This window comes from Macrotis lagotis, chromosome 5, assembly GCF_037893015.1.
Source record: "Macrotis lagotis isolate mMagLag1 chromosome 5, bilby.v1.9.chrom.fasta, whole genome shotgun sequence".
Taxonomy (NCBI): domain Eukaryota; kingdom Metazoa; phylum Chordata; class Mammalia; order Peramelemorphia; family Peramelidae; genus Macrotis; species Macrotis lagotis.
Genome location: NC_133662.1, coordinates 26183734 through 26196227, shown reverse-complemented (window position 1 = coordinate 26196227; position 12494 = coordinate 26183734). Strand labels below are relative to the sequence as shown.

The window sequence follows — 12494 nt, the reverse complement described above, 5'->3', positions numbered from 1 at the left end:
AAACAAAACATCATTATTTTTATAGATAATAAAGTTTTCAGAAGTTTTTGTTTGTTTTTTTTAAATATAGCAAAAACAATATTGTACTTAACAGATAGAAAGCCTGGATTTGAGCCATGCTCTCTGATTCTCATAGGCATTATATAAAAATCAAAGAATTATATTATACTCTAGAGGACATATCTAATTGTTTTCTGCACATATATTTTGTTAAACATATTTACAAATTAGTAATTTTTGGCATGGGGAATTAGGATTAAGGGAAAGAGATACATAGATAATTTTTTAAAGCATTTGTCACTCAGATTCGGGAGTCTTTTTTTTTCCCCCTGTGTGTTTTGTTTTGTTTTGTTTTGTTTTGTTTTTCTTCCTTTTTTCCTCAACATCAGATCCTGTAAATAATTCCATGAGTCTCTAGAGTCTAACTCTTTATGGTTTCTTATAGAACAATAGTATTCCATAGTATTAATGTACCATAACTTGTTTAGCCATTCCTCAATTGATGGGCATCCCCTTAATTTCCAATTCTTTGCCACTACAAAAAGAACTGCTATGAATATTTTGGAACAGGTAAGACTTTCCCATTTTTTATAATTTCTTCTGGATATAGAAATAGAATTGGAATTGAGTCAAAGGGTATGACCAGTTTTAATGCTCTTTGGGCATTGTTCCATATTGCTCTCCAGAAAGGTTGTATCCTTTCACAACTCCACCAGTAATGCATCAATGTCCCAATCCTCCCACAACCTCTCCAACACTGATCATTTTCCCTTTTTCTCTTCATGGCTAATCTAATAGATAATTGTTTTAATTTGCATTTCTCTAATCAATAGTGATTTGGAGCATTTTTTCATATGATTTTATATATATAGCTTCAATTTCTTCATTTGAAAACTGTCTGTTCACATCCTTTGACCATTTATCAATTGGGGAATGACTTTTGATCTTATAAATTTGATGCAATTCTCTATATATTTTAGAAATATATTATCAGAACTCCTGGTTGTGAAGATTGTTTCCCAACTTTCTGCTTTCCTCCTAATTTTGGCAGTATTGATGCTATTAGTGCAATAACTTTTAAATTTAATATAGTCAAAATCATTCATTTTGCAGTTTATAACATGCTCTAATTCTTATTTGGCCATAAATTTATCCTTTTCCCATAGATCAGATAAAATATTGACTATTAATTTATCTCTGGTATCACTCTTTATGTCTAAATTCTATATCCATTTTTACCTTATTTTGGTATAGGATGTGAGATGTGCATCTGTGCCTCGTTTTTGCCATACTATTTTCCAGTTTTCCCAACAATTTTGTCAAATAATGAGCTCTTATCCCAGAAACTAATGTCTTTGGGTTTGTCAAACAGTAGATTACTGTAGTCATTTACTGCAGCTTGTTCTGAACCTATACTAATCCACTGATCAGTTAATCTATTTCAAAACCAGTATTAGACAGTTTTGCTGTCTGCTGCTTCATAGTATAGTTTCATATCTGTTAGAGCTAAACCACCTTCCTTTATATATTTTTACATCAGTTCCTTTGCTATTCTTGCCCCTTTGTGGCTCCAGATGCATTTTGTTACTATTTTGTCTAGCTTGGTAAAGTAGCTATTTGATAATTTGATCTGTATGGCACTGAAGAAGTAATTTTATTTAGGTCTAATGGACATATCCAGTTCAATTCACACCTGAACAGGAATATTGACAATATTCTTGACAAATGATCATTCAGTCTCTACCTGAAGAACTCCTGGTGAGTGGAACTCACTAATTTCTGAGATATTTATAGACAGTTCTATTGTTAGGATGTATTTCCTTAGATAGAAGCAACATTTATATTTTCTGCACAGTACTTATTATTTTGTGGTCAAGGCTACTTTTCTCCAAACTAAGCTCCCCCCACTTGCTTCAACCAGTTCTTAATTAGCCATACTAAAGTATCTCCTCATCAATTTGCTTATCTTCTGAATATAATTCTGCTTGTCAATGTCCTTCCTGAAATTTGGTAACTAAATCTGAATGCACTTCAGATATCTTATCATCAGGACTAAATTCAGCAAGGTTATAATCTCCTTTATTCTGGATGTTTGTGGGGTAGGGGGAGGAAGAAGGGGATGGTCCAGACTTATGGTTTCATTGGTTCAAGAAACTCTCAAATGAGAAAACTTTTTGTGCCTTTTCTGCAACTTGTGGTCTTAAAGGTTTACCATCAAGAGGTAAAATGACTTGCCCAATACAGTCATTTTTGAAGAGGATCAATATAATTATGGAGTGATGTCTTGACTTCCTCATGAATTGGATTAAGTAAAGAAGAGTTGTACAAAGTTGTCAATCTTACTGTCCCTTCTGGTATCATTGAATTCCAGTGACAGGACAAAAGTCAGGATGACTGATGATGGCCAAGGATGCACTGTATGACCCAGGTTCTTTGAAGTATGATCCAGCTCTTAGTACTCCACAGTGCCTACTGCAGCCACCTTCATAACCATTGGAACAAATTATCCTTATCTGTCCAGTCCTCAGGAAAAGCCTTCACATGGTCGAAGTGGACACCACCCTTACTAACTCACTGAAGGGTCTGTTACCCTCAACCTGGTTTAGTCTGTATGTTGAGGTGATTTTATTAGAGTGTGGCTGCTGTATATCCTTCAGTGTATCTTGGAGTCATAGATGAAAGTGGAATGAATCTAGTTGATGCCAGATTTGATGAGTACATAGCCCTTATGTCTCAGAAGAAAGACAAGGACAAAATCTTCCTGATTCTGAGATCTGCTGTGCCAAGCTAGCTGTCTCACTTTATATCCTCCAATTCTATTAATTCAACATATAAGCCCCAAGCTTCCATGTCTCTTCCTGGTGTGGGGGTCATCCTGGTTCTTAAAGGCCATGCCAGGAGAACACATGTTTTGTCTGGTTCTACTAAGCTGGAAAGACTTTGTGTCTGGGCCTAGTGACAAACCATATTTCTTTCATCTGAGGATTAGCTTAGCTACATTCAGATAGGTTTTCATCTTTTCTAAGTTTCACTTTCTTCATCTGCAATATGGAGATAATAGTTGTGTTTTGTCTATTACAGCAGCAAACCTTAAGTAAATGTAAGCTACTATTATATCTAAATACTGTGATCATAACTATCAAGATAAACTATAACTAAGTATTAAACAAAATTATAACAAATTATAACGAAGATTATAACAAATAAACATTATAACAAAGTATTATATAGCATAATTTATATAAATTATAATAAATATCAAAAAATGTACCTAAATATACCTAAAATATACCTAAAATATTAATATTTTATCAAGGAAGAAATTACAGTTGACATTAAATTCAAGACAGATAATCTTCCAATTACAATAATATCCTCCTCTGATGTCATATTTTTGTACAAATAATAGGAAATTCAATTTTCACAACTTAAAAATTAGTAGAATTTCTAGGTCATCATGCTAAAATGTGTTTATTGTATGTAAAATATATGTGGATTGCTAATTGTGTGTGTATATATATATATGTATGTATATATATGTATATATATATATATGTATGTATATATATGTATATGTTACATTGAAGGCTTGAAAAATAAAGGCTTTTCCCCTTCAGAGTATGTGTTATATAACATTTTACAATTTTCTATTGCTGAACGAGTAAGTTGTGACTATGCTATTAGACTAATCACAGCTCATAGATTGACTAAGGTCATACAGGGAATAAGTAAGTAGAAGAGCCAAGAATTTGAATCTATGTTCTGTGACCCTAAGTTTCATGCTCTTTCCTTTCTAGCACTATATGAATTTCATCTGTGGTCTATGGAAGCCAGTCTTAGTTCCTTCCTAGTTATGCCCTTTATTAGAAGAAATATATGGTATTGCCATGGCCCTGAAGTCAGGAATACCTGAGTTCAAACATGGATTCATACATTACTTACCCCTGTAACCTTGGGCAAGTCACTTAAACTCTGTTTGCCACAGTTTTCTCTATCCTGTAAAACAGTTTTAGTAAATAGTGTTTTCATACTGCATATTAAATCTCCCCCCACCCTAAATAGTCATTGCAATTTAAAATTTTAACCTGCTTTATTTTTTCTCTTTAAGGTTGCATATTGGACAGTTGTTTTTATTCTTTATCACCCTTCTATTTACAAGAATATTATGGAAGGCATCTCTTCTGTGTTTGGTGAAGCAGGTACAAAAACATAGATAAACAATTGAAGACTGTGGTAGTGGTGGTGGTGGGTGTCTTTTTTTTTTTGATTTTTAAGTTTTACTATGCCATTTTGTTTTGTTACAAGAGGCACAACTAGAAAACTTCTGCACAGCACTGTGGTATAACAGAGAGAGGTCTAGACCTAAGTGGGTGGATGTTCAAGGCCCACCTCTGAAATTTTCTACTTCTATGACTAAGGGAAAGTCACTCTCTTGCCTACATTTCTTCATTTATAGAATGAAGACATTAGATGACTTTAGTGATCCCTTCCAGTTCCCGGCATATAATCCCATGACTGCTATCCCCAGAATATTACCTAAGAGCATAATACAACTGACAGAACTTGTTACTCTACCTTCATAGTTTATTGATGGTTAACAAAAGGGAAAGATTTTGCTAATATGATACCATTTAACATCCTTTACCTCAGTTTTGTTGCCTTTTAGTATGTAATTCTTACTTATAATTTACATTGTTGTAGTTTTCATAGGTAAATTGTTTCTTTATCTCTGCTTTTCCCCCTCTGCTTGGCTGCAAATTGGTCTTCCCATGTTTCTCTGAATTTTTATTTTTTTTTATTCCATATGACATAATGAAGCCCTATTATTGAAGACCCATTTTTATAAACTATTTACCTAATCAATTAAGATATATTTGTAAATGGCTTAGTAGAGTGCTTGGCTCTTCTCTAATAAAAATAATGATAAAAACATGGTATCAGATTACAAAGTGACTCAATTCAGTTCCCTGAAGTTGAGGCTTGAGAAAATCTCCATGATTTATGTGTCAGGTCCAGGATTGGGCACAGTAAAGTAGTGTATGAGAATTCTTTGGTTCATATTTGAAATTAGAAATTAGTGCTATAAAAAAGATACACTACAAAAGAGAAAAGTAATGACCCAAATTATTCCTGAAAGAATTTCATTTGGATTATCTTTTAAAATTTTTTGATTCATTTCTATTAATTATCAACAAGAATGCATTGATTTATTTATTGAACTAGCCTTTTTTTTTGTTTCTCATACACAAAGTTCCAGGTGTAGACAATTTCTTTGGCTTTTTCCCATGTGGGGAATATGCTGATCCTACCTGCAACCTTCCAGAATTCCTTGTTTCCTTCAAAACTGCTCTTGTGCTTAGTTGACCCGAAGTCTTTGCTGATTCCCCCTCTCATTTACTTTGTGTCTATTTTTATGTGTTTTGAATGTTTATTTATGCATATACTGTGTTCCTCAGTAGAGTGTAAGCTCCTTGAGGGTATGGACATTTTCCCCTCTGACTTTGTATCCTCAGTACTTAGCATAATCTTTGACACAGAACCCATACTTAATAAGTACCTGCTCATTAAGTTTGTTACTTTGCCAGATAACACTATATTTGATGCAAAGATGGCAGTAAAGCAATCCTTGACCTAAAGGATCTTGCATTCTATTGTGGGAAACAACATGTATGTACATCTTTATAAATATATACAAAAGGATACAAAGAACAAGATAATTTGGAGGGGAAACCTAACAGTTGGAAATATTGAGGTAGCATTTGTGGTGAGCTTTGAAGGGAGCTAGAAATTCTAAAAGGTAGAAATTATAGGAGGGCATGGAGATTGGAGATGGAGGAGAGTTATAATTTATCGAGATCAACTGAAAAGGACAGTGATGAGATGGTCTCTAAGTTCCATTCTTATAGTCTGTAGTTGACCTTAGAATTTTTATCAAAAAGGAAGTCATAAGGATTAAGTTTTGCCTCCTTTTTTGACAAAAGAGGAAATTGAAGTCTATAAGGCAGAAGTGATTTGCCTAAGATCATACTAGAAATAATTGACAGATATAAATCTAATTGATGTCTTCTATATTGTCAAATGTAGGTTGCTTTCCATTACACCACATATTAGAGATTGAAACAAGTGTGCAGTCTTTGGGATAGAAGTTATACATTTTTAGGTTGAAAATAATGCTACCTCTAAAAACCAATGGAAATATAAGTATTTTATTATTGTCTTTCCATCAGTACATATCCAGATATAAAACTGGAGATCAATTTCTAAGAAATTCTATCTTCAATTCTTTGATCATAGGATTGTAGGAATAATAAAAAGTTTCAGAGAAATTTCTAGATAGCAGATCTGTATCAGATTTTTAGGGGAATTTAAAATTGCTGGGAATTTATACTCCTAACTTCTTGAGAGTAAATAACAGTGTGAACAATAAGTGAGGTGCCACTGTTAGAGTCAGAATATGAAATTGTTCGGACTACTATCAAATTCATAGCTATTATTTTGTGTGGGAAAATTCTTGGATAAACACTTGTGATATATTAATAATTTATCATTTGTAATATTGTATACTTAAATACATATTTGCGTTGATATATACATATATATGTCTTAGTGTGTGTACATATGCACACAGACACATGACTCATTCCTGAAATTTTCTATGGTTAGAAATTTGTGGACATGCAGTTGGTTTTCCAGTAACACGTTAAACATTTGGTTTGGATTTAATATGTTATCCTCTTTGAATTCTACTCTCCGCTTTTTGGTGGATTAAGGATAAAGATTATAAATAGTTATTTCTTTACTAATAATATTAAAGTGAATTTGTACTTTACATTCCTGATGGAGTTATGCTCTTATGTATCTGAGCATTGAATACTGGTTAAATTATTTTAAGTCTGATGTTTGCTGAAGCCATGAATATACAACATTTTTTTAAAAGATAGCAGGATTAAAAGTATTAAGCAGATGTTAAACAAAAGCAAAAGCAATTCACTTTCATAACTCTTCCTTGGAAAGATGTTCTGATTAGTGAATTATGTGGATGTTGGTATATAAGCTTGAATCCATAGTAGATGGACATAAGGTAGTAAGTATAGGGAAGATCTCTTGGGGGTTGCAGAAGCCATGAAAAAACTTCCCTTTCAGAACTGTTGACAAGACAATTAGGGGTAAACACCAGTTATGGCTGAAGATATACATACATATATATCTATATATCTATCTATCTATCTATCTATCTATCTATCTATCTATATCTATATCTATATCTATATCTATATATATATATATATATATATTTGCAAGGCAATAGGGTTAAGTGGCTTGCCTAAGGCCACAGAGCTAGGTAATTATTAAGTGTCTGAGGCTAGATTTGAACTCAGGTACTCTTGACTCCAGGGCCAGTGCTCTATCCACTGCGCCACCTAGCTGCCCCAGAAGATATTTTTCTTTAAAATTATCCTCTAACTTGAGATTTCTAAAAGCTGCAATAGTTTACACAAGAGTTCTCAAGACAGTGACCATTCCACAAATAAATTAGTTTTTTGTTTTTGTTTTTGCTGATAATTAAATCCTTTCTTTGTAAGGAACATGTTTGAAAATCTGGAATTCTCTTAATCAGAACTCCACCTTGCTTTAGTGAATACATATATTATATACACGAATCACAAGTGGGAAGGTGGATCACAACACAATCATTTCTAAGGCTTGTGTGATTTCTCACCTAAGCCCAGAAGAACAGAACAGTATAGGTATCCTCAAGTCCTATAGGAACTGTAAAATTGATTTTTTTTTCTTGTGAGTGCTTTAAAATGAGTTTTTTTTAATTAAAAGACTAATTCATAATCAAAATCCCAAGAATACAGTCTTCAGAATTTGTTGCAGTGTTAACAGTAAATAATGAACAAATTCTAGAAATGTAGGTTTATGATTGATGGTTTCAGAAATTGTGACACTTTTTTATTCAAACTTGATGTTTTAAAGTGGTGGAAAACTTTAGTTGAAAGTTCATTCATTAAATATCTATGTACAGAGCACTGTTTTAGATTCTAGGAAAGATACAAGATTTAGACAATGCACACCATCCCCTCCCAAAGGGAGATGACATTAGGCAGCTAGAAATTAGACAGTGTATAGAGTGCTGGACCTGGATCTGGAATGTAAGAACAAATTTGACCTTAGACATTTAATAACTATGTGACCTCCAGCAACTCACTTAAATTCTGTCTGCCTCAGTTTCTTCATCTGCAAAATGGGAATGATAATAGCATTTACCTCCCAAGGTTGGAGGGAGAGGGAGAGAGGGAGGGAGAGAGAGAGAGAGAGGGAGGAAGGGAGGGAGAGAGAGAGAGATCTCAGTTGCTCTCCTAGATTTCATGATTTATCATATTAAAATTTATCATATTGAAAATATATTGAAATATATGTCATATTAAAAATTTATCATATTGAAATCAACTCTGAAACTCATATCTTCTCAGTACTTCTGGCTCTTGTGGAGAGGGTGGGAAGTAGACATGTGGGAGCTCTTCCCACATCCTCCATTTGAAGAAGGCACCAGGGCATTCTCCACCTAACTGCTTTCCTAGACTTCACACTTTCTAGAACCCATCATTTTGTAGGACAAAATCAACACAGAGAGTAGAATTGGTAGAATGTTGTAATAAAAAGATGGCCTTTTGTTTCAGTGAGATACTTGGAGGTCAAAAAAGACCTTCATAATTTCCTAAAGACAATCCAGCCTGCTCTCCTATTTAATTTATGAAACATGGGAAATAGTGAACAGTGATGTTAGTGAAAAAGGAACAGGTCAAGGGTTAGAGTTGAACTCATTTTTAGACATAGTGAATTTAAGGGTCCAGTGGGACTAGGTAGGGCTTTCTTTTAAGCAATTTGAGATACAGATCTATAGTTAGTAATTAACATGTTTCTGACTCTTCCCTAGGAAGTCAGAAATGGCTCTGTCCTTGATAATGCCCTTTGAATCCTTTCCTTTTTTCTTGGCTGTGTCTCTGTTAGTTAGTAGTCAATGGCTTCTAGACCATGAACATTTTGTTTCTGAATATCCAAATCAATTGTGATTTGAAAGGTTTCAAAAAGAATGTATTTTTTGAGACTATATTGACCCTTTCCCTATCTGTATCTCACCCTCTTGCCTTTCACATCTCACAACTGGAAGCAGTATTGCTTGTTTTCAAAAATCCCTAAAATTTTTCTGCAATTTTCCTTGTTGGGTTAGCAGAATCATAGTGTATAATCCCTAATAAGTGGCTAGGGAAGCTAAGCATTTCAGGTGTTCCTTGCCCTTGTAGTTTAGAACTAGTTTATCTAGTTAATTATGATGATTCTTAAAGGGATATATTTCTTTTACCTATGTAAAATTAATTTTGATTAGGATGGGAATGACATTTACAAGGTGACTGCACTTAGAGAATAGTTTGCTTTATTATAGGGTTGTATTTGAGAATTTCTAGGTACTAACCATACTGGTTTTATCTTTAATTGGTAAGCTACTCAGATATCATCTGAAACCAAATCTGATAGTCAAAGGGATTTTATCATCTTCTTGTATCATGAAGTGAGTTACATACTCAGTTTTTTAAACCTTTAAATGTATGCCAATATGCTTTTCCCCATTAAAAAATCTGATAAAACTTTAGCAAAATAAGCATACCCATATAGAGGTGCTCTTTTTCCATTATTCTCAAAGAAGAACATGATATCAGGAAAGTGATACCATGACTTTGCAAGGGAATTGAATTTAAGTGAGGGAGGTCTGTGCAGAATCAATGACCCCACTCTCTCCTCTACAGCCATCTATGTCCAGTGATCAAATATGGATCAGGATTACTGGAGATGGCCCTGGATGTAGTAGGAGACCTTGACCTTATTTATTAGTCTCACTTTGGCTGAGGCAAAGCCCGTTTAGTGATTAAGGCTAGGTAATGTTTGTCCTTTCTTGAAGAGGAACATGATATCATGGAGGTGATGCCATGTTTTTAAATAATTTTCAAATAATAATCGTTTTTTCTAAGGGTTAGTATCCATGGATTTATTAAGCACTTTATTCATTTTATTTCTGTAAGGTGAATACTTAATCAACTTAACTTATTTTTAAAAACAGTTCCAAAATTTTGATGACTACTGGGTTTTTTTTGTGTGGTTTGAGATCATTACTGTTGGTTTCCTTTCCACTTCTATTCATGATTTCTTTTAAGAGATTCTTGATCAGATTAATTTATTTTATTTTTTTAAAGTAAGCCAATCAGTCGACAAGCATTTAATAATGGTTACTATGTGTCTTGATATGGGAACATAAAGGAAAGCAAAAGAGCCGTCTGTCCTCTAAGCCCACTTTAATGTACACATACAAGTTAGAGAGAGAATAGAGGAAGGTAATCTGAAAAAAATAAGGAATAGCATTTTGGAGGGTTGGGGATGGGATCAGGAAAGGCCTTTAGCAGAAATTGGAAATGGAGCTGAGTTTTGAAGGAAGCCATAGAAACTAAGACATGGAAGTGAGAGTGAAAGTATTCAGGATATGTGGTACAGACAGGGAAAAGGCAAGGAAAGAATTGAATGTTTTGTTTGAGGCATTGTGAGAAGGCTAGAATAACTGGAGTGAGTGGAAGGGGGGAGTAAGATATGAGAAGTTTAGATAGATAAAGAATGGTAAGGTTATTATGAATCTTAAATTTCAGGCAGGGTATTTTATGTATCAAGTTAATTGGGAGGGTTTCTAGAGCATTTGAGTAGTAAAGTGACTAGGTCAGATTTATATGTTAGAAAAATTATATTGGCAACTGAGTGGAACATAAATTAGAGGAGAGACTTGATAGAAGACTGTTGAGTCAGTTTAATAAAGAAGGGGATAGATGAGAAAGATGTTGTAGAGATATACACAGGATTTAGCAGTGGATTTGCTATGTGGGATGAGTGAGAGTGAGAAGTCACAGATAAAACGATGATATGAGTCTTGGTAACTGGGAGGAGTGGTATCCTCTCCAGGAATAGTGAAGTTTGGAAAAGGTGAGTGTTCTTTTGGGAAAGATAATGATTTCTGATTTAGAAATGTTGAGCTTGAGATGTCTACAGGATATTCAGATTGAGATGTCCAACTCAACAAATATTGCTCAACAAAGAGATGTAGATCTGGTAATTAGAATCTAGAAAGGAACGTTATTGATCAATGCCAGGTGTTGCATCTAGCTCAAGGTAGATTGAGATTAATAAGAGATAGAGGAGGGATGGCTAGGACGTGCAGTGAATAGAGCACTGGCCCTGGATTCAGGAGGACCTGAGTTCAAATTTGGCTTAAGACACTTAATAATTGCCTAGCTGTGTGACCTTGGGCAAGTCACTTGACCCCATTTGCCTTGTCAGAAAAACAAAGAAGAGAAGGAGGGAAAGAATGTAGGTAAAAGAGAGAGGGGGATAAATAAGAGAAAAATGACATGGAGAGGCATGCAGTTAATTATCAAAACTTTAAACATGAATTAAATGAAATCACTCATAAAACAGTTTAACTTTATTGGATTTTTTATGGTCTTGAGTAAAGGTCTTGGTGGTGACTTGTGCTTGCAATGCTGTGTAGGTGACCCACTTGTCTAAGAAGGCTGTTGTTTGAAGGAGATTGGGGTCTTGCTGGTACACTTCTCCAAGCTTAGAGACTTGCTTCCAGCTGGCTGCTGTGAGGTCAGCAGCTGAACTCCCACCCTAGTGAGCCAGATCTTTCTTGCTTCCATGCTCTTTAGATCAATCTAAGGCAATTTTCTAGTTCTTTGGAGGGGAATTTGGGATGGTTTCAGAGGATTCCTTCTTCATTCTGCTATCTTGGCACTGGAAGTTTTCCTTAATTTTTAACTCATTTTCTTAAATTTACATTATACACATACCCTCTGTCTTAATATATTTCTTCTAACTGTCCTATTAGTGATACAATTTTTAAGAATTATAAGTATCATTTTCCCATGTAAGGATGTTTAGCTCTATTGAGTCCCTTATGTTTCTTTTTTTCTCTTTTTACTTGTTTGTGTTTCTCTTGGGTCTTGATATTGGAGGTCAAAGTTTTGGTTTAATTTTGGTCTTCTCCTTATGAAAACTTGAAATTCTTTTATTTCATTGAACAACCATTCACCCCCCCACACTTGATGTATAATACTTAATTTCAGCAGATAGATAATTCTTGGTTGTAGTCCTAACTCCTTTGCCTTCCACAATATCAAATTTCATGACTTTTAATGTTGCAACTGCTAAGTCCTGAGTCATATTGATTGTGACTCCCTGATATTTGAATTGTTTCTTTCTGGTCACTTGTGGTATTTTTACTTGACCTAATCATTATGAATTTTGGATATAATGTTCCTTGGAATTTTTATTTTGGAATCTCTTTCCTGAGGTGATTAATGGATTCTTTCTGTGTCCGTTTTGTCCTCTGGATTCCAGGATATTAGGAAAGTTTTATTTAATAATTTTTCAAAAGATGCTATCCAATTCCT

The 12494-nt window shown here is 34.1% G+C and overlaps 1 protein-coding gene across 1 annotated transcript in view; it reads left to right on the top strand.

Moving 5' to 3' along the window:
• CYP39A1 (cytochrome P450 family 39 subfamily A member 1) overlaps positions 1–12494 on the top strand; it is a 134422-nt gene that overhangs the window by 50055 nt on the left and 71873 nt on the right. The window contains exon 7 of the mRNA XM_074237105.1: positions 4109–4199. Within this exon, the coding sequence (XP_074093206.1) occupies positions 4109–4199 (91 nt within the window). The remainder of the gene's footprint in view (positions 1–4108; positions 4200–12494) is intronic.